The sequence below is a fragment of the Aphidius gifuensis genome, linkage group LG5 (assembly GCF_014905175.1).
Source record: "Aphidius gifuensis isolate YNYX2018 linkage group LG5, ASM1490517v1, whole genome shotgun sequence".
NCBI lineage: Eukaryota > Metazoa > Arthropoda > Insecta > Hymenoptera > Braconidae > Aphidius > Aphidius gifuensis.
The window spans coordinates 17867853-17890901 of record NC_057792.1 but is presented as its reverse complement, the minus strand read 5'-3'; the positions used below and the strand labels follow the sequence as shown (position 1 = coordinate 17890901).

Here is a 23049-nt window from a genome sequence, read left to right as displayed (position 1 = left end):
CATATTACTTTTTTTAAAACGCATTTTATTTTAAATATCATGCACTTTTTTTTATTTTTTATTTACCTGCAATTTTACTTTATATAAATTTTTAAAATGATTGTTTTTATTTAGCTTTTTTATATTGTTTTATTAATTTTGACAATCAATATACTCAAGACTACTCAACACGTCCGTCCATGAAAAAATATACTTAATTTATTTATTATAATTGATCTCAATTTTGTTATAAGTTTATTATTTTTTTTTTTTTTATATATTTTCTATACACAAAATATCAATAAAATATCATAGTATTTTACGATTAGAATTTAAGTAAATATTAATTGTATTTTATATGAAATATCAACTTAAAAAAAAAAATCAATTATTATGTGTATTCAATTTTTTTACGCACTATATGGCAATAATAATAATAAAAATTACAAAAAGAAATATAAATTTATTTTATCAGTAGTAATTAATATTATTTCGAAATATTAATACTAATTTTTTTTTAATTTCTATCAATATTCGAATTTTTGTTTTTAGTAAAAAAAGTTTAACAGTTAGTTTTTTATTTTACACATGTCTTAATACTGATGGCTATTATTATTTATTATTAATATAAAATTAATTACAATGAAAAAAAATGATACAATGTTATTAGAAAAAAAAACAATAATAATAAAAAAATCAATGCAAAAAGTAAATTTAACTTAATTTAATTGTACGTAATTTTAGTTTGTATTTTTTTTACGTATTTTGTGGTGAAGATATTTTTGAGGAATGTGAACATGTTGGTTTATTACCATTTGGAATTCTTGTTTTTTTATTTAATGATGATAATGGACAAAGTACTTGTCTATATGCATCTCTGTATAATCTATTTGTACCAGCATAAATAAATGGATTAATAACAGCAGATGCCCATGCTAAAATTGAAGCAATAACATGTAATATTGGTACTCTTATTTTATCATCAACAATATTAACAAGTGACAATGGTAAAAAACATAATAAAAAACATAAAAATATTGTTAACATTAATTTAGTTAGTCTTGAATCTTCTCTTTTATGAAAACCATTATTTTGTTTTTGTCCAGTATGTGCTTCTAAATTTTTACGACTAGATCTTACTTTCCAATAAATACATAAATATGATATTATAATAACAATACATGGTAAAAAAAAACCAATTAAAAATAACATTTTTTTAGGTGATTTATCATTTTTACGTAATATTGTACATGAAAATGTTTTTTCATCAAAACCAAGTCTTCCCCATACTTCAGTTAATGGTGGTAATAATAATGAAAAACTTATCACCCATATTCCTATCAGCATCATTGTTATACCACGAGATGTGTAGAGTCTTGGATAAATATCTGATCTTGATATCAGCACATATCTAAACAAAAAAAATAAACAAACAAACTTGAATTATTTCTTCATTCTCATTAACATTTATCATGTACATTTTTTAGAAAAAGAAAGAAAAAAAAAAGAAAAATTAACATAATAATAAAACATATTGCAAATGAAAAAATAAAAATTATATTCCAGACTTCTTTGAAGCTTATTAATTGCTTTCATATGTGAGTCAAATGGGACCGCCTTAAAGTATAAAAAAAAATATTTATATATAAATTACGAAAGACTACATCTGACTCATGATAATATTAATTAAAATAAAAAAAGATTATATAATATTAATATTAAATATATTTATTAATAATTAATACCTGTTGATAGTTATGGCAACCATACTCAGCAATGAAACAGCAACATTTCCATAAAAAAATACTGGAAATATTTTGCACAAAGAATCACCAAGTACCCATGCTTCATTTAAATAACGACTTGCTGTTAGTGGTAAATTAACTGCTGAAAATATCAAATCAGATATGCTTAGACTGATGACAAATGCTGTTGTTGCTTGTCTTCGTAGTTTTTTATATCTCAAAAGAGCAACTACAGTTACTAAATTTCCTGGTAAATAAAAAAGAAAAAAATTAAATCAACAAATGTATTATTTTTTTAAGATAATATAACATGTATTAAAATACAAAGATTATAAACAGAAAAACAAAGAAGAATAAGATTAAAAAGAACAACTGGATGTAAATGATAGAGATCGTTAAGAAAAATTAAAAAAAAAAAAGACAACTGCTAAGGGTCGATTATTAATTGTACTCTGACATTTTGGCCAAAGGTTAATCCTAATTTATATGAAAAAAAAAAAAATAATTATAAAAAATTAAGACTCTTTAAGGGTCGAAAAAAAATAAAATAATGTCAATTTAATTTTGTGTAGTTTCTTCAAGAATATCGTTATGATAAATTGAATGAAATAATCATATAATTAACACTCAACTGGTGGTCAGTATTTTAATTTATTGAGCTTCATAATTCAACACTTAATTGGCATAATTTGACTGACAACACAGGGTGATGAACGTGACAATAGTATTTTATTTTTATTGTTTTTATATTGTTATGAAATTTGATGACTCGTGCCGAATAAAAATATAAAATAAGCTTGATTAATTTATAAAATAATCAACGCACTTTCATTAATCAAAGCAAAATAATAAATGTATTAAATTAAAATTGAATTTATCAATTGTATATATAAATCAAATGAATAAGATAAATTTATCATTTGAATAATTTTAAAATATAAATAAATTATATACATGTTTTAATCTTACCAATAACACCAACAATACTGAAAACAATTGCACAAATAGCAGCAACAATTGTAATTGATCTTGGAAATGCTTTTTCATGTGCATCCTCATGATTGAGACCATCGAAAATTGAGTGATTCATTGTTAATATAATAAAAATATTTAATTTAGCATTACTAAAAATTAAATGATTGATTTTTTTTATTATTCAATTTATCACAAACACGTGTATCGTTGTTAAATGAATCACAATGTATTCTCAATGTAATATATATTTTCCCTTTTTATTTTAAAACTCGACTTTGGAAAATGTAAATTAATCTTATTGCTCATTCGTTCGTGATGTGATAAAAACATAAGACGCACTTAAAACATTTATCACTTGCACTTTTTTAAATAAATCAATAATAGAGAAAAAATAAAAAAAAAGACGCAAAAGACTTTATGACGTTGAGATAAAATGATTAATTCTACACTTGATTTTAAAATAGTTTTATATTGATGATTATTGATGTTTATTTTAGTACTTTTTTTCAAATAAATTATCGTTTATGATATGAGAAATGAATGGAACATCAACTGACGTACACTGACGTATTTAAATAATATACATCAGCGTGTGCACACAGACCACTTGAAAATAAAACCAACTTGATGATGATGATGATGGGATACTTGCTTGATTTTACTAAAAGATTTCTAACAAAAAAAAAAAAAAAAAAGTAAAAAGTTCAACGTCTGGTCTTTTTAACTAAAATATTATATACACTTGTTATCTTTTACTTTTTTAACTTATTTTTTCTTGGCACTTAAATTAGCTTACTGTCTTAATAAAATTTATATTATCAAGTTTAATATTCTTGGTATTTAATCTTCAATACAAGTTACAGATTTTTAATTTAAATAAATAAAAACACCACTAATATTTTTAATAAACTTTTTATAAATCCGTTAATCTTTATAGTAAAATTTTAATAAATATAAATTATTTATTTAAATATTTAAACACTTGTTGAATTTATTTTTTTAAATAAAATTCATGCAGTTTTTAATTATTATTAATTGTTATATATTTTTCACTTGATGATTCATGCGATAGACAATTATTTGACGGAGTTTAGAAACACGTCCTGACATGCTCAACGATAGAAACGTTCTGTACTGTGTTCTGTTTCGTTGCATTTGAGAAGGTAAACGGCTGCGGTTCGGTGAATATTCTTTGAGCACAACAAATAAAAAATAAAAAAAAATAAAAGAGATAGAAAGATACCTGGTGGTATAATCTGTTATCCACGAAATGCAACAGCTGTGTTTCTTTGCACACCCTTACTTGTAATTTTTTTTTCTACAATTTAAAATTTCTCTCTCACTCTTATTATTAATATAAACCACCCTGTTTTTACCATTGAGCAAAAAAATATACAAAGCCAAAAAAACTAAATATCGTCACTCAAATGTATTATGTATCTTTTAAGCTTCTCTGTATGACCTACAAGTTTTGGGGGAATTACAATGCGCACACCTTTTTTTACTGATATTTCAAAGGAGAGAAAAAAAGCTTTGAGAAAAAAAACATATAATGACTTATTCAACTTGTTTCCTGACAGCTGCAGTAATTAAAAATTTATTTTTTATAATTTTATTTGTTTTTTAAATTAATTTGAAAATTTTAGAATAATGCAAAAATAATTGTTTATATTAAATGATGTTGATGATGATGAAATCATTAACAATTATTGAATAATATATTTATTTTTTTAATAGAAATTATTTATATATTTTATAGGTTGTTTTTTTTTCTTAATTTTTTAACCCCAACTTTTTAAAAATTGAACCCTACAAATTGGTTTTGAGCTTGAATATACAGGCATGCAAACAAATGTCGAACAGCATCGAATACGATGACACTAAAAATAAGAAAAAAAAATGATTATTAAATTATTGTAATTATTAATAATTATTTTAGAGCATAAATTTAATTACCTCTGCATTTTTTGGTTGACAATGTGGTTTTGAAATTGTTAAATTTATTAAAACAAATATTACAAAGATAAGAAAAAATAATTTTGACATTTTTTATGAATTTTTAATTATAATTATGAAATTTGATTGAATTAAAATATATGTGTAGATGGAAAATTTTTTCTAAGCTTCAGTCTTTTCAGTCTTTTTAGTAGAAATAATTGTAGACTAGTGACAAAAATATAAGCAACATCTAGACATCTAGACATCTAGAAGATAAGATTAATTACTGTTCACACACAAAAAAAACAATTTTATTTTTATCAGTTTATTTGTTTATTTATTTATTTTAAGTATAAATTGAACAACACAATAATATTTCAACAGAAGTTGATCATAAAAATTTTATATCCCAATAATATTGACTACATTTTAATTTTAAAATTCGAAAAAAATTATATTGTGTTTATTTATTTATTCTATTTTAAATTTAAATTTTCAAAATGTTTTTTTTTTTTTCTATTTAAAAAGCAGATCAAGTTTAAAGTCGTTTAAATAATTTAATTGTTTGAATGTCTTTTGTTACTAATCGTTTTCAAGTTGACTGACAAGAAAAAAAAAAAAAAACATAAAAAAGTATATTGGCTGATGTTGAATGAACGAACTCATTGTGTGTGCAGTACGACCCTTCGTGCTACTCGATTTGAATTTAACAGTCAAGTCTATTCACTAAGATTGCCTTCTATAAATTATCCTCAACGACTCTTGAATATATTTGAATTTTTTTAATGTTGATAAATAAAAATATATATTCATTATGTTTCTGGGAAATTCTTGTTGATTTTTCTTGTTGTATTATCAATAAAAAAAAAACGACATGTACAAATCGAGATAGATAATAATTAATGATATTCTCAAGCAAATTAACAATAAAAAAATTATCAAATAAAATATTCAAGTTTCTTTATAATTTGTTATTATCATTTTATAATCCACATCCGGTTTGAGATACTATTTTTAAAGAAAAAAAATTCCCTCTATTTGTTTTATTTAACATTGAAATAATTTTTTAATCTGCAAAATTAATTAATATTTAAGTTTAATAATTTATTTATACAAGAAAACAAATTTTTTTTCATTATCTTGTTTCTCAGGGTTTTCAATTTTTAAATGTTTAGAATTTTATTTTTGTAGCTTTTATTTATTTATATTTTTTAAACAATTATATCAAATAATAAATCATCAATTTTATTTTAACTTTATTTATTTTTCATATACATTTTGGCCTTAGCATTGTTTTTTTTTTCTTTTTTTTTTGTTATTATTTTTTATTTAGTTTTCTTATATTATAATTAAAAAAAAAAAAGATTTTTTTATTTTAAATGACAAATATATAGGCACATTATGAGTTACTAAATTCTTATACTTTACAAGTACTTAAAAAAATTTTTTTTTTCATTATTTTAATCGTATAAATTCATTTTAAATGATTTCATTTGAATAATAATTAAGGCTTATTATATCTTCTAAATAATGAAAATTAAAAGTAAAAAAATTTTCAAAAATCTAGCCACTCGTTATTTTATGTAAAATACATTTGTTAATTATATTTATTTTATAATATTATTATTTTATATAAACTCTCTTTTTTTTTGTCTAAGATATAAAAAAGATTTCGTTTTTTTTTTTTTTTTAAAGTATGTACAGACGGTGAACACATTTTTAATGATTTTTTTTTTTAGGTAATTTAAAAGTACGTTGATTTTTAAAATTCAAAAATTTGGTAATTGACAAGAGGCAACCGTTTTAACTTTAAAAAAAAAAAAATATATATATTTCTAAATGTATGATAGTGCATAAAATAAATTTAATATTTTTCTTAATTGTTAAATTTTTTATATCCTTTAAAGATAATAATGAAATATATTTATATTTATAAAAATCGTATAAAGAAAAGATGAGTTTGACTCGCCTAAATATGGCACATGCTTTGGTCGGTGCCTCAAGTGAAGAAAAAAAAAATAAAAAAAAAAATACATTTAAAATAATTATGCTGAGCAACGTCTATATCTTTGGGATTTTTCTTCAATATCAGCTAAATACTTGACCATTTGATCGTTCAATCCATCAACAGTAGTCATCAAAGAATTCAAGAGTCTATCATTATCGCTGTAGACACTTTCCATGCCTTCTAAATCTTTAAATTTAGTACTTGTATCAGCAGTTAGTTCTGATGCACGTTGAAGTAAATTTTTGGCTCTTTCAATGACACCTTTACTTTTATTAACACGATCATTTAATGTATCACTTGCTGTCTTATATTCAGTACCTAATTTTTCTGATTTATCTTTAATTTTTTGTGCTTCATCAGCTAATGTTGATAGTTCTTTTTTAATTTGTTCATTTAATAGAAAATTATTTCTTCCAGATTGTGTTTGTAATTGTTTTAATCTTGCTTCTAATGATTCAACAGCAATTGTTGTATTACCAGCTTTCATTTGTGCTTGATTTGTTATTTTATTAATATCATCAAGATCAGATTCTGATAATGCAATATCTTTTTTTGCATTTTCAACTGAAATTGTAGCTTTTATTTGTGCTAATTGTGTTTCATTAAGTATACTTACAACTTTTTCAACTTGTGCTTGTTTATCAAGAGCTAATTCTTTGGCACGATTTGCATTTTCTTCTAAATTATTAGCCATTTTTAAATCTGCTGATGTGTCAGATAAAATTTTATCAGAATCTGTTAATGAAACAACAATACTACCAATTTCTTCAGCTAAAGCACTTATCTCATCTGGTTTAAGATGAATATTTTTATTTAGTACTGATTCAGCTTTGTAACGTATCATTGCTGGTGTTGCTTGATCTTCTTCAAGAAAACTTTTAACTTTATCAGTCAAATCATCAGCTGTTTTAATAATTTTATCTGATTTATTTTGTACATCTTGAGCAAAATTAAATGCATCTTGTGCATTTGAACGAGCTGTTGTGGCATCTTGTTTTAGCTGAATCATTTTATTCAATAAATTTTCAGCATTATCTTTGTAATTTTTAATTTTTTCAGTTTGTTGTTTAGCAACATCAAGTGCTTGACGAGCTTTTGTAACAGCACCAGCTTCACATGATATACCACCACAAAAATCACAACCAGCACCTCCACAAACATTACTACAATCAGTAACACTTTCACCACACATTTTTAAATTAAATCCAGGTATTTCTTTTTCTAATATAGACAAATCTTCATTTAATTTTTCAATAGAATTTTTAATTTTTTCTTGTTCATCATCAACAATATCATTATTTTTAGCTAAAAGTGTTTCAGTATTTTTACGATATCTTTCAGCATCAGCTAAAACATTTTTAGTTTCATTTGCCATTTTTTCAGCTAACTTTGATTGTTCAGCCATTTGATGTGTAACATTTAATGCACCTTGTACATTTGCTTCTTGAAGACGTAAAGCATTTTCTTTTAATGCAGTTGTATTATCATGAAGATTATTTTTTCTTGTTTTTAATGTATTTAAAGCAGCATCACCAAAACTAACTCTAACATTAACATTTTCCAATTGATTAGTAACAATATCAAGTGATTCTGCTAATTTATCTGAATTTTGTGATAATTTATCTTCTGTATTATTAATTTCATCTAAATCTTGACTTCTAATTGTTGTATTTTCAATAATTTCTTTAACTTGTTCCAATGATTGTGACATTGCATCAAATTGTTGACTATAAACACCAGTTGTACCAACTTTTTGTATTCTCAGCGCTTCTTGAATAACTTGATTTGTATGATTTTTTAAACCATCAAGTGTTAAATCCCAATTATCAAAACATTCACCACATGGAGTACAACTTGGTGCTGTACCAATATAACTTCTATCACATTGATCACATTTTTCACCACCAATACCTTGATGACAAATACAACGTCCAGTTTCACGATCACATTGTGAACTTGATGAGCCAATATCATCACAATCACAAGGTTGACAACGTATATTTGGATTACCCCAATAATTAGTTTGACATTCATTACAACGAGTACCACCAAAACCTTCATGACAATCACATTTACCATCAAATTCATTACAATTATCTGATTTACTACCAATTGGATCACACTCACATGGATCACAACCTTGATTACTAGCAATACGCCAATGATTTTCTTCACATGAATCACAAAGTTTACCAATAACATGTGGTAAACAAGGACACTGTCCATCAATATTATTACATGGTCCAGCTAATGGATCAGTACCAAGTGGATTACACATACAATCTTGACAATTTTTTTCTAATGCATTACCATAATATCCAGGTTTACAAATTTGACAATTTGTACCATCTGTATCATATAAACATTGTAAACAACGTCCAGTATGTGAATCACAATTACCAATTCTTGATATATCAGTATTATTATTACAATTACAAAGTTGACAATTACCATTATTATCATCTGGATTACCAAAATAATTTTCAGCACAATTTTCACAACGTGCACCAGAATAACCCTCATAACATTCACAAATAACATCATGTGTTATTGAATCAAGTAAACAACTATCAGCATATGAATGACCAGAATCAATTGTACCAGGACATGGACATGAACGACATGGTATATCAACACCAATTCTTGGATCACCATAATATGTATCAATACAACGATCACAATTATGTCCAGTTGTTGAATCACGACATGATAAACATGCACCTGTTTTTGAATCACAATTATCAGCATGTCCATTACATTCACAACGTTTACAATTTGGAAAATTCCAAAAACCAGGCTCACATTGACCACAAGTTCTACCATATGCATTTTGACGACATTTACAACGACCTGTTTCTGCATCACATAATTTATCAAGTGCACCAGCACCATCACAATCACATACAATACAACCATTTGGACCAAAACCATATGTACCAGGTGCACAACGATCACATTTTCTACCAACAACATTTGTTTTACATGAACATGTACCACCATATTGTTCACACAATAAACTATGTGAACCAGTTGGATTACAATCACATGAATATGCACCATCAAATACCCATGAACCAATGCTATTTAAATATTTTTCACATATTTCATTTTCTTGATTATATGTTGTTACACTATTAAACAACTCATTACAACGATATCTTTCAAATTCTTTACGTCGTAATTCACCAGGACCAGAACCAGAAAAGAATGGTATTTCTTCGTATCTTGGTCTTAATATTATTGAATCAACGAGAATTGATGCTGTTGGTGTTTCTGAATTATCATCAAATCTTCTAAATGTCAACAATATTTTATATGTTTTATCATTTTCAAGACAAACTGATGGATTAACAACAGCACTTCTAGCATTATCAGGTAACTGTATCCATAGTCTATCATCCTCTGGTCTCCAATCAGCACATGGTCCATTATTATCTATTGGCTCATTACGTTCAATAATTATTTCAACATTTTGCCATATACCTGGTTGTAATGGCTCATAACGTATTATAATATCATACCACATTGATTTTTTAATATTATCAATTGAAAAATTAATTGTTGATGTTTCTGGTGCTTTCATAAAACCCATACCAGTCCATGTATTATTTCTACCATCTCTGTATGGTTCTCTAATGATAACTTGACAATTACTTGTTCCTTTAGCTAATTCACCTTCGTAAATTAAAAAATCAAGTGAACCAGTATAATAACTTTGTTCTGGTGATTTACATGTTCTTGTATCAAGATGTGGTCTACATTTACATTGTCCAGTAACAACATCACATGTTGATTCATATGAACCACCTAAATCACAATCACATGGTTTACAACCATCATGATCATCAGATAAACCCCAATATTCTGGTAAACATTGATTACAATCACGTGCTGTTACATAACGTTTACATGTACATTCACCAGTTATTTGATCACATCCTTGATTATTAATTGTACCATATGTATTACATGTACATGGCTGACAACCATCTGGATTATTTGGATCAAAATTCCAGTATCCATTTTTACAACGATCACATCTACGTCCTTCAACATTTGCTTTACAATGACAACGTCCAGATTCTTGTCCTGTTAATGGATTTGTACGTGAATCACAAATACCATCATCTAATGTACCATTTGGATCACAATTACACTCAATACATGCTTCTGGATTTGTTATATTTTTACTTTCATCATGATAATAATATGGTATACATTGTTCACAATTATGTCCCATTGTATTATGCATACAATTTGTACAAATACCACCAGATACTTTACCAGATTTTTCATATATTGTTTCATTAAATACACATGATGATGCATGCTCATTACAATTACATTTACGACATGCATTTGTTTGTTTTCCAACAGCTGGTTTCCATGGTCCATCATTATATAAATCTTGACATTGACCACAATTGAGACCTTTTGTATTGTGTGTACATTCACATCTACCATGTACCATTTCTTCTTCATTAACAACACCAGGTAACTCAAGACATGCTGATGCATGACCATAACATGAACATGAACCTCTTATTGTAACATCTTGAATAGCATAATAATATTTTTCACGTATTTCAGCTCTGTCATCTAGCAAATCATCACCTAGTGTATGTAATTTTGTAAAATTAATTCTCATATTTGTCATTTTCATGAGATTTTGTACTTCAACTGAGTATGGATTGTCAATGACTGATTGAAGATTTGGTGGTAATACACGAAATATTATTTCACCACCAGATGATGGAGCAACATTTGAATATCTTGATTCACATATAACATCAGTTAATCTTTTTGGTTGTTCAGTTGATATACCAGGAAATGATCTTTCACAATCATGAGCAAAATATCTATAAACTTGCCATGTCTCTCCTCCATCATGTGAACGTTCAATCAACATTGCAGCTGGTCGAAATGTTTGGAAACGAATAATCAGATGAGTAAAATGAAATTCAGCCTCAAGATCAAATCTTATTGTTACATTTTCAACTCCATTTTCAGCTTGCCACCATGTAGTTTTATGAGGTCTAAACAAATAAACAATATTTAATTTAAATCATATATTTATTTTCTATTTTTTATATTTTTATTTACCCATTAACTATGTTTGTTATGTTATGCTGTCTCAATGGATTTGATGCTTGACAAAAGAAACATTTTTTTCTATCTTTTAAATGTGTTACTATGCAGTATCTCTCGTGTCCTTTTAATCCACAAGTTGATGATGCTGATAATTTATGTTTTCTTCCAATTAATAAATTACCAGTTGCTGGGTAACATGAACTTTGTTCACATGGATGTTTACGTTTTCCATGTGGACCTAAATAAAATAAAGAAAAAAAATATCAATTAACAATTAATTTCTAGTATAAACAATTAAAAATTAAATTAATATATTAGACAAGTTATTTTTTGACTGGTTAAAAGTTGTAAATTAATTTTCAAGTTTTATATTATTTGCATAATTTTTATTAGTAATATTTATAGTGCAACAGGATAATAAATAATACGTGTCGTTCCCTGTAACCTCAACCATTAATTAAAATATATTAATAGATTTTTTTTTTTTAACAATTTCATGAGCTACCTCTGGCCCTTGAAAAAAATTGTATCGGGCCGTAATAATCAGTTGCTTCTGGTGGCGGCATGTCTCCACGCTGAAGTGATCCTACAACACCCCTGTCATTTTATTTTTTACCCATTAAATAATTTAAAAAACAACATAAAAAACAATATATCCTCAGCACTGTTGTTAAATTAATAAATTAAAAAAATCAATTTGTAATAATTTTTAGTAATTTTTTTTTACCTCGAAATGGAGACTTTTCAGGATCCCTCGTTTGTCCATCAGCAATAACTGTAATTAATAATTATTTTTAAGTATTAAATTTATTATTTATAGAAATTACGGTCTTTTTTTTAAATATTTTCTCTTCCCACACATTTTTTTTTTTTTTCGCTCAATTCTAATCGCAGATACTGCCGGATGTTTGTGACGACATTTTTGTTGCCCTGGGTATTGACATATCACCTCGTTTAATCTAATACAATATGATGAAAGTTTCATTCTAGCTTAATAAAATAATTTAATTTACATAAAAATTGATTTAAAAAAAGCTTTCAAGTCAATGGAAATAAAAATTTTTCGATTGTAATTTTAAATAATTTAAAATATTTAAAAAATAGAAATGTAATTTTTTTTTTTCTTTGGAATTTCTATATTTATAAATAAATTAATTTTATTATTCAATGATTGCAAAGTGGTTCATTGATGATTTTTGTGTCTCAAAAAAATTTAAGACGGAAGACAAAGTTCAGGGGTCGTGGTGATATCTAATCATTGCCGGATAATGCCGCTCTTTGTCGCGAGGGTAATGATTCGAAAGTAGGTTAATGAAATCGTCATTTTATACATCATCACCAGGACCAATTATTTATCAATTTTATAAACTCAATATTATATTTTTATAATAATATTTACCTGCAATAATTGTAGCAATAATCAACAAGATAAAAAATGAAACTTGTCGATTAAAAATTATATCCATTTTTAAATTTTATTTAAATTTCGTTTTTATTTATTTCATTCAATCATTCAGCACATTGGATCCATTTATATCTAAAAAAAGAAAAAAAATAACACTATATAAAAATATCATTTACATTATTTGATGACTCGTTTATAAATTGAGAAAAAAAATTATAAATTTTAAAAATTTTTTTATTCATATTAATTCAGTGTATCAAATATCGATCAAGTTACCAAGTGAAGTTTCAGGATATTATCTTTCAAAAATTAATCCACTCGCACAAAATTCACTTTTTTTAAAAAAAATTTAAAAATAGTCATCACATTGACTGAATAAATTACGCTAATTAAAAAAAAATAAATAAACAAATAATTAACAAAAACAATATCAATATTTAATAAATTTTATTTTTATTTTAAAATATTAAAAAAATATTTATGTAGCTCTATTATTTATTTATTTACAAACCCACATAATATCCAAAGATTTATTAATCCCACCGGTATATAATAACAACAATACAATAGATCCTTTTTGATCTCTAAATCCTAAATCCTCTTGAAGCGTGATAATTTAATTGTTAAAATTGAACAACAAGTATAATATAAAAAAAATAGGCACGCGTATAAAAATTAAATAATAAATGCAATATAATTAAATTAATTTAAAAATTAAATATTGTCCTCACACACCATCACTCAACTGGACAGTCCACTCTGTTGTCTCGTCACTGCTCCTCACTCTCAGCCTCTTTTTCAGCTTCTCACAGGAAAAAAAATATAATATATATATAAAATCTCCCTGCACGCACTCACTACTGTTATGCTTTTATATATAGTTGTATTATATACACAACACATGTGTGTTTTTCAAGAAAAAAAATTAAATTTCTACTACAGCCTGCTACAGCCAACAAGTATATTTTCGATGATATAAATTTCGAGTTTTTGGTGGTGTCTGTATTGAGGCGCCTCTTTGGCCTTTACTCTTGTTATATTATTTAAAAAAAAAAATTTTTTTTTCTATGTAATATATGCGTATTATATATATGTATTCACTTTTTCATCAAAAGCATATTAACAGACGAAATACCCGGCATCTCGACAACTACCAACACGAGTTACTAAGGGAATAGAGGAATACTGCGGGGGACGCTTTTGCTTGCTTTTGCTTTAGCGACTAACTCACACTGTGGGAGGGATTAAATCTCTCACTGAAGTAGAAAAGAGAATAAAAAAAAGGAAAAAGGAAAAGATGAAAATAAAAAGAGGAGCTAAAAAAGATGCAGATGAGAGAAAAGGAGAGATGCTGTACTGTTGCTTCATGTATCCAAATAAAATTAAAACAAATTTTATTTATAAAAATTTTGATTAAAAAAATTATTAATTATTAAATTTAAATAATATATTATCTAAATTTGATATAGAATTTTTTTTTTTCTTTTTATATTTCATTTTTGGTCCAGATGTTGTTTTCCAGGAAGCTTTGGGTATCATTTTATGACATAAGTAAATTTTCAAAGATGTTAAAAACCAGATGTTTTTATTTTTTAAGAATATATATTCATTTAAAAATTTTTTTATCTAGTTTTAGTAAAAAAAAAAATTAAGAATAATATATATAGATTATTATTTGCGTTATATATTAAATTGTTTATTTGAATTTTTTTTTTTTCAAATAATTATAATGGAAATTTAAATTTGCTGTTGCTATTATAAGTTTCGAAATTTTTTTATAATGTGTTTCGTTGGTTTGTTCGTCGAAATATAATGTCTTCCTGTTCAAGCCAAGTTTTTCTATTAATAGAACTCCATAATATACCCAACATTTTCATTTTTCATAGTTTCATTGACGATCTTACTTTTCTAATTTCGTCTAGCTTTAGATTTTTAAATATTTTTTTTATTCTCACAGGTCTCTTCTTGCTCACACACTCTTGAAAAATTTCTATATTAATTTTTTCTTGTATTAAATATTAGTTTAATGTATTTTATTTTGATAATATATTTTGATTATTGTTTTTAAAATTTAGCCATTTTTATAATCTTCAATTTTTTCCAAGATTCATCTTATATTTTTGCAAGATCAAGGCTAAAGTTCCGCGGTCATTGGCTTTAAAATAAATAAAGCGAAACTTACTGCCCTTATTTGGCTATGGATAGTTAAGAAAAAGTCGTACAAGGAGTCAAGTTGAGTTATCTTTTTATACCATCAAAGGAATTCTGTTTGAGTACCGAAATAATTCAAGTAAATTATAAAAAAAATAATAAAATTAATTTATTATTAATTATTATAAACACTATATGAATTTTTTCTTTAAACAATTCAATTTAATTTTAAATTATTATTTGACATATATTATTTATTTTTATTCATTATTTCATTTCCATTGTTCGTAAAAGAGTAAAAATTGAATAAGAAGCACGTAAAATCTAAATTTGTTTTTCATTTAAATTTTATTAGTTTGTTTTTTTATCATTTTAATTTAGGTTTAGTATTTAGACTTACCATCATAAAAGTTTCTATTGACATAGTAAAAAAATTCATAGCTTTAAGTTCAAGAGGTTTTCTCGTTCGAATCATTGGTATAGTTAATAAATTTTTTAAATCACGAGAATTTTGTTTTTCCCATCCGGAAAACCATTGACCGTCTGACAATAAATCACCCTAATTTGTTTTTTTTTTAATTATTATTTACTTATTTGTTCTAATATAATTGAAAAATCGAAAAAAATTTCTAACTTGACACAGTAAATTGTTGCCAAAATAACTCCAGATAAATAGCTGAGAAAAACCAGTACCACAATAGCAAGAAAATTTCATCAAATCCCCCATGCCATTTGATCCCTGTTGAAAAATAAAAATAATATAATTTTTAAATTAATATTAATAATTTTTTAACATACCAACAAAGCTTGATAACCAGCAAAACAAATGATAAATGAACTTCCACAAATTTGTACAAACATATTTAAGCCAAATAAATTATTAACACTTTCAATAATTCCAATAAGTCTTTGATGATTTTTAATACAAATTTTAAATCTTTCACTAAAACCTAGATGATGATTTTCATTTGAATTAAAAGCAACAAAATTTTTAAATATCTCAGAATTATTATGTCCAGTTTTATCATTATTAATTAATTTTTTTTGTTGCTGTTTTTTTGAATTAGCAATATCATCTCCACAGTGTTGAAAATTTGAATAGAGTACATCAAATTGAAATTTTGTCCATCTACATAAACCAAGGACAATTGTGTCCATGGCCATTATTCCAGCTAGTCCCATTGTAACACCAGTGGCTTGAATTGTAAATGCAGTAGTATAATTTATTCCCTCAGTTGAATTAAAGGGATATTTTGCTCTTATTGGCAATTCACCGTCTTTATGATTGCCAAAAAAAATCATTGTTATTAGTAAACATACTGCAAGACTTGCGAAGCCATATGCAGTACAACGTTCAAAAAAAATATTTTCATTTATTAAAGTTGTCACATCTTTATCTTGAAATTAAATGATAAATACAATTTATTATAATTAATTTAAAAAAAAATTATTTATTACCATTGAGATTTTTAAGATAATCAATTGGTTTAAAAATTTTCTCAATTAATTCATTGATATTATTTTCATAAATTCCAAATGTTGTTAATTTAAATATTATAACAAAAATACCAGCAAAAAAACATCCATCATCAATAAATATTTTAAGATCATCTGTGTTTGATATTAAATCAGCAACAAGTGTTGTTGCAAAAGTATAAATAATTAATTTCATCATGAGCTTATAAATTAAATTAAATAATTTTTCAATTGTATTTGGGTTATTTGAAAAATTCCAAAATCCAGAAAATCTGAAAATATAATATTTTTATGTACATTTATTTAAATTGTTTTATAAATTTATTTTTAAACCTACTTCATTCCGAGTATTGAAGCATCAGCAATTCTACGATGAACTGCTGCATTTGAATAACTTGTTCTCATCGTTGTAGTCTAGAGTAATTTTAAAGTGGTTCTTTTTTTTTTTTTTATTCGTCTTTGTGGTTCAAGTTATTTCTTGTAAAATGAAAAAAATAATAACGTTGATATATGGTACTTAGAATTTTTCACCTGTTAGTTCTCACATAAAAAGGGTTGAATAAAAAGTAAATGAATTTTTTATATATCTATAAGTCAATTGCATCAATTTCTTGGAAATTTTTTTTCTATTTCTTTTATAAATTGCTATTATTATTTATGTATAGAAATAGAAAAAAAATTGAAAAAATATTGGCGTGTTCGAATCGACTGTAACATTACAGTCAGCCAAACTCAATTGCTATTTAAATTTTTATTTAAAAAAAAAAAATAATAAATAAATATATTTCAGTAAATAAATTTATTTTTATATTTATTATTATTTTTAAATTAATTAAACTGATGAAATTTATATCTAATAATTTTTGTTGAATATAATTATTTTTTGCAAATTTATCTTTTCATTTTTTTTACAAAGCCAAACATTAAATTTTTTTAAACATTTTAAATATTTTAATTTGTTTAATTTAAAAAAAAAAAAAAACAAAATTAATAAATTTATTTAAACATTTTTATAATCGGACGGCAGATGCCTTTTTTTTAAATCTTATTTCGATTTTTACAATTTATATAATTATTAAAAATTTAATTTTAAATTTACTAAATTTTTAAACGAATATACTAGACGTATTTCCAGAACATGATCCAATAAGTTACGTTAAGTGCTGTAAAAAGAAACGGAAATCCTACTCTTGATGCACGATCAATATTTAAAGCTCGAAGACGTGCACGTTGAGCTGGTGTTGGACCTGGTGGTGGTGTAGCTGTTGATTTCTGTGAACGTCCAGATAACAGCATTGCATTTTCCTGCGTGAAAATAAACACAGTTTGATTTCAAAGAAATTTAATTTCTATCTTCTGTGTCTCTACTTGAATAAATTATTATTATAATTTTTCTAAATTAAAAAACAAACAATAGCAAAGACACAGAAGTTTGTTAAACTATAAAATATAATTAAAAATCTTCATTAAAGCATTTTACCTTTGATGCAATATCAAATATTTTATCAAGTTTCGAATCACCAGTAACTCCAGTCGATGTTGATGTAGTTGGTTTTGGAGGTGGTGGTTTAACAACTGGTGCTTCAGAGTCTCCAAGAACAATATTAACAAGACAATATTCCATCAAAGCCATAAAAACAAATATCGTACAAACAGACATAAATGCATCAACGGCTTTTAGATATGAAACTGGAGGTAATGATGCTTGACTCTTGGCATGTTGAGTTGACAAAGTCAGTAGTGATGTTACACCCAAAGTAACACGAGCTGGTGCTGCCTCTGGTTTTATCCAGAATGATACCCACTAAATTTAAATTAATAAAAATTTATTAGTTTAAAAATTGCATAATCATAAAAAATATATTCATCAACTTACCGACATGATGACAATTAAACAAGTTGGAACATATGTATGAAAAAGATAATAACCAAGACGACGTTTAAGAGTAAAAATAACTTCTAAACACGTAAAATTACCTGATGAAAAATAAAAAAACAAAATACTTGATTGATAATTTAAGCTCAAATTAATAGTTATCTTTAGTAAAACAATTAAATAACCTGTAGAATAAACTTGTGTACAATCAGCTGTGACATTTTTGATAAGTTGCAATTGGGGCAACTCAATGTTATCATCAACAACGAGTGGTACATCTGGATCCCACTGGAATACCATTTCATCCGTAGTATGTGACACTGTTGACCGAATTCATGATTTTTTATTATCCATATAATCATCGATGAATAGAAAACGCTTTTACTCAAGTGGCAAAAAAATAATGACTCATATTCTATCTCATCTACTTCAACAAAATATATATGTACATGCAATCTTCGATGTCAACCTATCGATTTTTCACTTGAATTTTTACTTCAAAAAAAAAAAACTAGGTCTTTCATGTGATAAATTATTTTTAAAATTTTACACTTGATGTATTTATTATCTACGTTAATTATAATATTATATATTTTAATGATGTTTTTTTTTAACTCACGACTTTCCATCTGCAGCTTACACTCTTGTGTATCATGTGGATAAATTAAAAAATTCATTGCACACGATAATTTTAGGGTCAATCTGTTGATAGTAATTTGAAAAATTAAAAACAGTTATTTAATTTTTTTTGGGTTAATAAATGATAACTTACTTGACCATGTAAAGAATTGTTTTATCTTTGTACAGCCATAGATAGTGATTTGGTATTGTCATCGTTTGAAATGTAACTGATTTTGCATTTTTAAAAAATGAATCTGGTCTCCACATATTCTTCAGCCAATCAACTTCTAATAATCTGCAAAAAAAAAAAATCAATTTTAATTAGCTTGGTAATAATTTTAAAAGCCATTATAATTTTTAAGATAAAAATTTTACCTATACTCTGATGTCATATTCTCTGGTAATCTCAGCCTATTGTCCTTCCATGTTTGAGCGAAAAAAATATCAGCTGCATAAGTCTAAAATCCAAGACCTCATCATTTATAAAAAAAAACAAAAAAAAATTAAAAATAATATAAATATTTTTAATATTTTTAATGAAAAATTTCTCTTTTTTTCAGACACTGTACCATTGAATTTTCATCAATTGAATCAAGACCCATAACAGTCACATGAAAATGTACAGTTGTTGGTTGTCCATCTTTTTTTGGTGGTCTCATTTTGTCATATAATTTTGGATCTTCTGGTAATAATTCAAAAAATTCTAAACTCCATCTATAAAATATTAATTTTCACAATATAAATTAACTAATTTAAGCTTCTTTTATTTTTTTTTAATTTAAAACATACACATTGTTTATAAAATAGCTGATAAATATTAAAATCAAAAATTGATATTTTGATTTGGCAATAATGCCAATTTCAAAGTGATTTGCCATCACTTTGTTTTATCAATAATCGTGGTACATCATCATGAAGATAATTCCATAATATTTTATTGAATTCACCAAAATAAACTAAAATTAAAAAGCTTTAATTAATATTTAATTTGACAAAGAATAATATATTTAAAATTAATATTGAAGATACAAATAAATAAATAAATAAATAAATATAGATACAATTCACGTTGAGGCTTGTCGAACGACTGGAGTTCTTCGTGGAAAATTTGCAAAACTTGCAGATTATTGGGGGTTTTTGATGAAGCGGGGAAATAGTAGAGGAAATACTTTGAAATAAGTAGTGGGGTAAAAAGGGTGAAATATAAAAGAGACGGAAGAGAAAGCTTTTCAAAGTGGTGTATAACGATGCTGCAAACTTAGGCCTTGTCTTTTTATTATTATATATATTTTTTTTCTTATTTTTTATTTTTTTTTTTTCACCCTGATGCAGTGACTGTTACGCCAGATAAGTTGTTAAAGCTTCAAACTTGTACAGATAGAATCATGACAAAAAAAAAAATAGGCTGGTTTGAGCTTTTTTTATTTATTTCTTTTTTATTATTACCAGGTGGTAGTGGTAAATCCCTCTGGAAAACCTTCAGTACCCTCAACTCCCTACCAATTTACTTCAATGCGGTATTATCTCTCGTCACTCTTTTTTTTTCTTGATTTAGTTGTACATTTTAGATCAATTTTATTTTTATTTTTCAATCTTTAATTTATATTTTATATTTATCAAGTTATTTTTAATATATTATCACAAGATTTTAGAATAATTTTTTAGTCTTTATAAAGTTTCATAGAGCAAGCTGAGACATCAATGCTCAGTACGACACTGATAAACAAAAATTTAAGTAAGCTTTGAATTAGTTAATTTATTGTTTTTTAAAAATTATTTTATTTTATTTTATTTATAAATATATAGGTAGCCAATAAATTAATTTAAAGTAACTTTCAAATTAAAAATAACAAATATAAAACATTTATATAAATATTTTTTAATTTACAATTTTAGCCTTGACATTTTTCGATTTTCGTCAAATTTTCTAGCCAATTTACTTTTTTAAGAAGAAGTGAATTTTATTGTGTATAGTTGAAGGAAAGAGAGATGTATATTGCATACCGGAAAAGCATCGATTCTTGAAATTGTGCCGCGAAGTGTTGAGTGGCCACTCTTGAAAGTCGAGGTGGTGGAATTGGACGTAAAAGGGGATGAAAAAAGTAGATGATGATGAGAATACGAATCGAGTGTGTTGGCTATATTTATTTCTGGATAATTTTTACCTGCATCGTTATATAAAAAGAAAAAAAAAAAAAAAAATTAGAGACGTCATTGATATTCCCTCGAGAAGATAAGTATCATCATCAACGACTTTGATACTTGTGTCTGAACTAAGTACTTACCTCAATTTTTTTTTTTTTTTTTTCTCGACAGCTATATATCTCTAGTACAGACGACAATTATAATCATTTGAAATATAAAATTTTCATCAACTTCTTGTTTCTCATTTTGTCATGCTCTAAAAATTATAAAACAAGTGTTTTTTTTTTTTTAAAAACCTTGTGATCTATTTTTAATATATATTGATAATTTAATTTTTTAATTTTTTTTAATGAGACATTGTTCAATATTTTAAGATATATAAATTGAATGGGTTTAGCTTTATTTCATCAGAGACAAATGATGGTGTCTATTGGGAACCAACAATGCGCTTCTAATTAATTTTTTTCTTTTTCAACCTCTAATTGCAATCATGATTTTTATATAAAATACAAATCAAAATTCAATAAAATAAATGCTTCATTAAATATAAATTTATATTTTTTCTTAAAATATACTTATTTTGCAAAAAAAATAATTTTTTTTATTTGTGATATTATCAACGTCATGTCAGGTCTCTGATGGTTTGTGACGTCATTGGTTGGAACAGTGCCTCAGTCGTTGATAACTCGACAGATTTTTTGATTAGATTATTCATTCTCTAGAGGGTCAAATATCACGTTTGAATATAAATAAAAAAAATCTATAAATAAATTTAACTTGTACATAATAACTAAAGTAAAAATAAAATATAAAAATTAGATGATCGATTGTTTCAAGTATCTCAGTTGACAAATAATTTTATATATATTTTTTTGAGTCTTTTAATATTCAAGTAAGCCAAATGACTTGACGATGCAAGTATTATATATGTATACATACTCAACTCGAGGTTCCCGATTTCACACTGATGATAAGAAGTAGTTTTCAGCTAGACTTGTTTCTCTACTCGACTATTTTTGCTACATATAAAAATTTCTTTTTCATCATTATCATCAAGTACATTTATAATATATTATTAATCTATTTTTATGTATTCTATATATTTAAATATAAAAATAAAATTTTCAATCAAAAAAATTAAATGTGATTGATATAGTAACCTGATTTAACTGACACATTACTTGACACATTTTTCGAAAATTTAATTTATTTTTTTTATATACATCAATTTGTTCAACGTGATTTTTTCGCAGACGTCAGCCTAGAAGAAAAAACAGCCTCTCTTAGATTTTTTTCGAAAAAAAAAAAAAAAAAAAAACCAAGTATCAAACAAGTTGGGTAACAACATAAAATGAAGAAGGGGTTGACACAATCGAGGATGCATTTCTGCACGATAAGCACGCTCGTCCCTCTCATTCTTCTGACCTCTTAAAAATCCAATTGAAATGTAATTTTGATCCTCAAATAATGTCCTTGCAAATGTGTTAAATGTGTTAAATATTTGTAAATAATTATTACGTACCTTGGATGATTTAACAAGACACCTATCATGTTGAAAATTTAATAAATATAATTTATATTTTATCTAGAAATAATAAACAATAGACAATAGTTTGGTAAGATAGATGACATTTATTAA

General features: G+C 25.3%; 4 protein-coding genes across 12 annotated transcripts; all 4 read right to left on the bottom strand.

Moving 5' to 3' along the window:
- Positions 1–45: 45 nt before the first annotated feature.
- LOC122858145 (protein trapped in endoderm-1-like) lies at positions 46–4147 on the bottom strand. Its single transcript, XM_044160860.1, has 3 exons — positions 2694–4147; positions 1725–1971; positions 46–1390 (listed from the first exon to the last, which is right to left on the bottom strand). Exons 1-3 carry the CDS (start codon positions 2812–2814, stop codon positions 736–738), a joined length of 1023 nt encoding a protein of 340 aa, XP_044016795.1. The 5' UTR covers positions 2815–4147; the 3' UTR covers positions 46–735.
- Positions 4148–6380: 2233 nt separating this feature from the next.
- On the bottom strand, positions 6381–14368 carry LOC122858037 (laminin subunit beta-1). Of its 5 annotated transcripts, none has more exons than XM_044160663.1 (6): positions 13877–14368; positions 13136–13273; positions 12464–12511; positions 12242–12322; positions 11749–11974; positions 6381–11681 (listed from the first exon to the last, which is right to left on the bottom strand). In XM_044160663.1, exons 2-6 carry the CDS (start codon positions 13200–13202, stop codon positions 6683–6685), a joined length of 5421 nt encoding a protein of 1806 aa, XP_044016598.1. In that variant the 5' UTR covers positions 13203–13273; positions 13877–14368; the 3' UTR covers positions 6381–6682. The 5 variants fall into 5 exon arrangements, with proteins under 5 accessions (XP_044016598.1, XP_044016600.1, XP_044016601.1 ...); XM_044160665.1 differs by lacking the exon at positions 13877–14368 and adding an exon at positions 13653–13838; XM_044160666.1 differs by lacking the exon at positions 13877–14368 and adding an exon at positions 13657–13838.
- A 1177-nt stretch (positions 14369–15545) lies between these two features.
- Positions 15546–17173, bottom strand: LOC122858129 (odorant receptor 13a-like). The gene is made up of 6 exons (XM_044160835.1): positions 17106–17173; positions 16751–17040; positions 16091–16689; positions 15927–16031; positions 15693–15851; positions 15546–15616 (listed from the first exon to the last, which is right to left on the bottom strand). The coding sequence occupies exons 1-6, from the start codon at positions 17171–17173 to the stop codon at positions 15560–15562; spliced, it is 1278 nt and encodes a 425-aa protein (XP_044016770.1). The 3' UTR covers positions 15546–15559.
- A 390-nt stretch (positions 17174–17563) lies between these two features.
- LOC122858121 (glycine receptor subunit alpha-2) lies at positions 17564–20792 on the bottom strand. Of its 5 annotated transcripts, none has more exons than XM_044160818.1 (9): positions 20055–20792; positions 19835–19979; positions 19641–19723; positions 19417–19560; positions 19264–19346; positions 18830–18964; positions 18645–18745; positions 18249–18572; positions 17564–18073 (listed from the first exon to the last, which is right to left on the bottom strand). In XM_044160818.1, the coding sequence occupies exons 1-9, from the start codon at positions 20141–20143 to the stop codon at positions 17888–17890; spliced, it is 1290 nt and encodes a 429-aa protein (XP_044016753.1). In that variant the 5' UTR covers positions 20144–20792; the 3' UTR covers positions 17564–17887. The 5 variants fall into 5 exon arrangements, with proteins under 5 accessions (XP_044016753.1, XP_044016750.1, XP_044016754.1 ...); XM_044160815.1 differs by having other exon boundaries at positions 17796–18073; positions 18645–18964; positions 20055–20221; positions 20327–20792; XM_044160819.1 differs by having other exon boundaries at positions 17796–18040; positions 20055–20284.
- Between the last annotated feature and the right edge of the window lie 2257 nt (positions 20793–23049).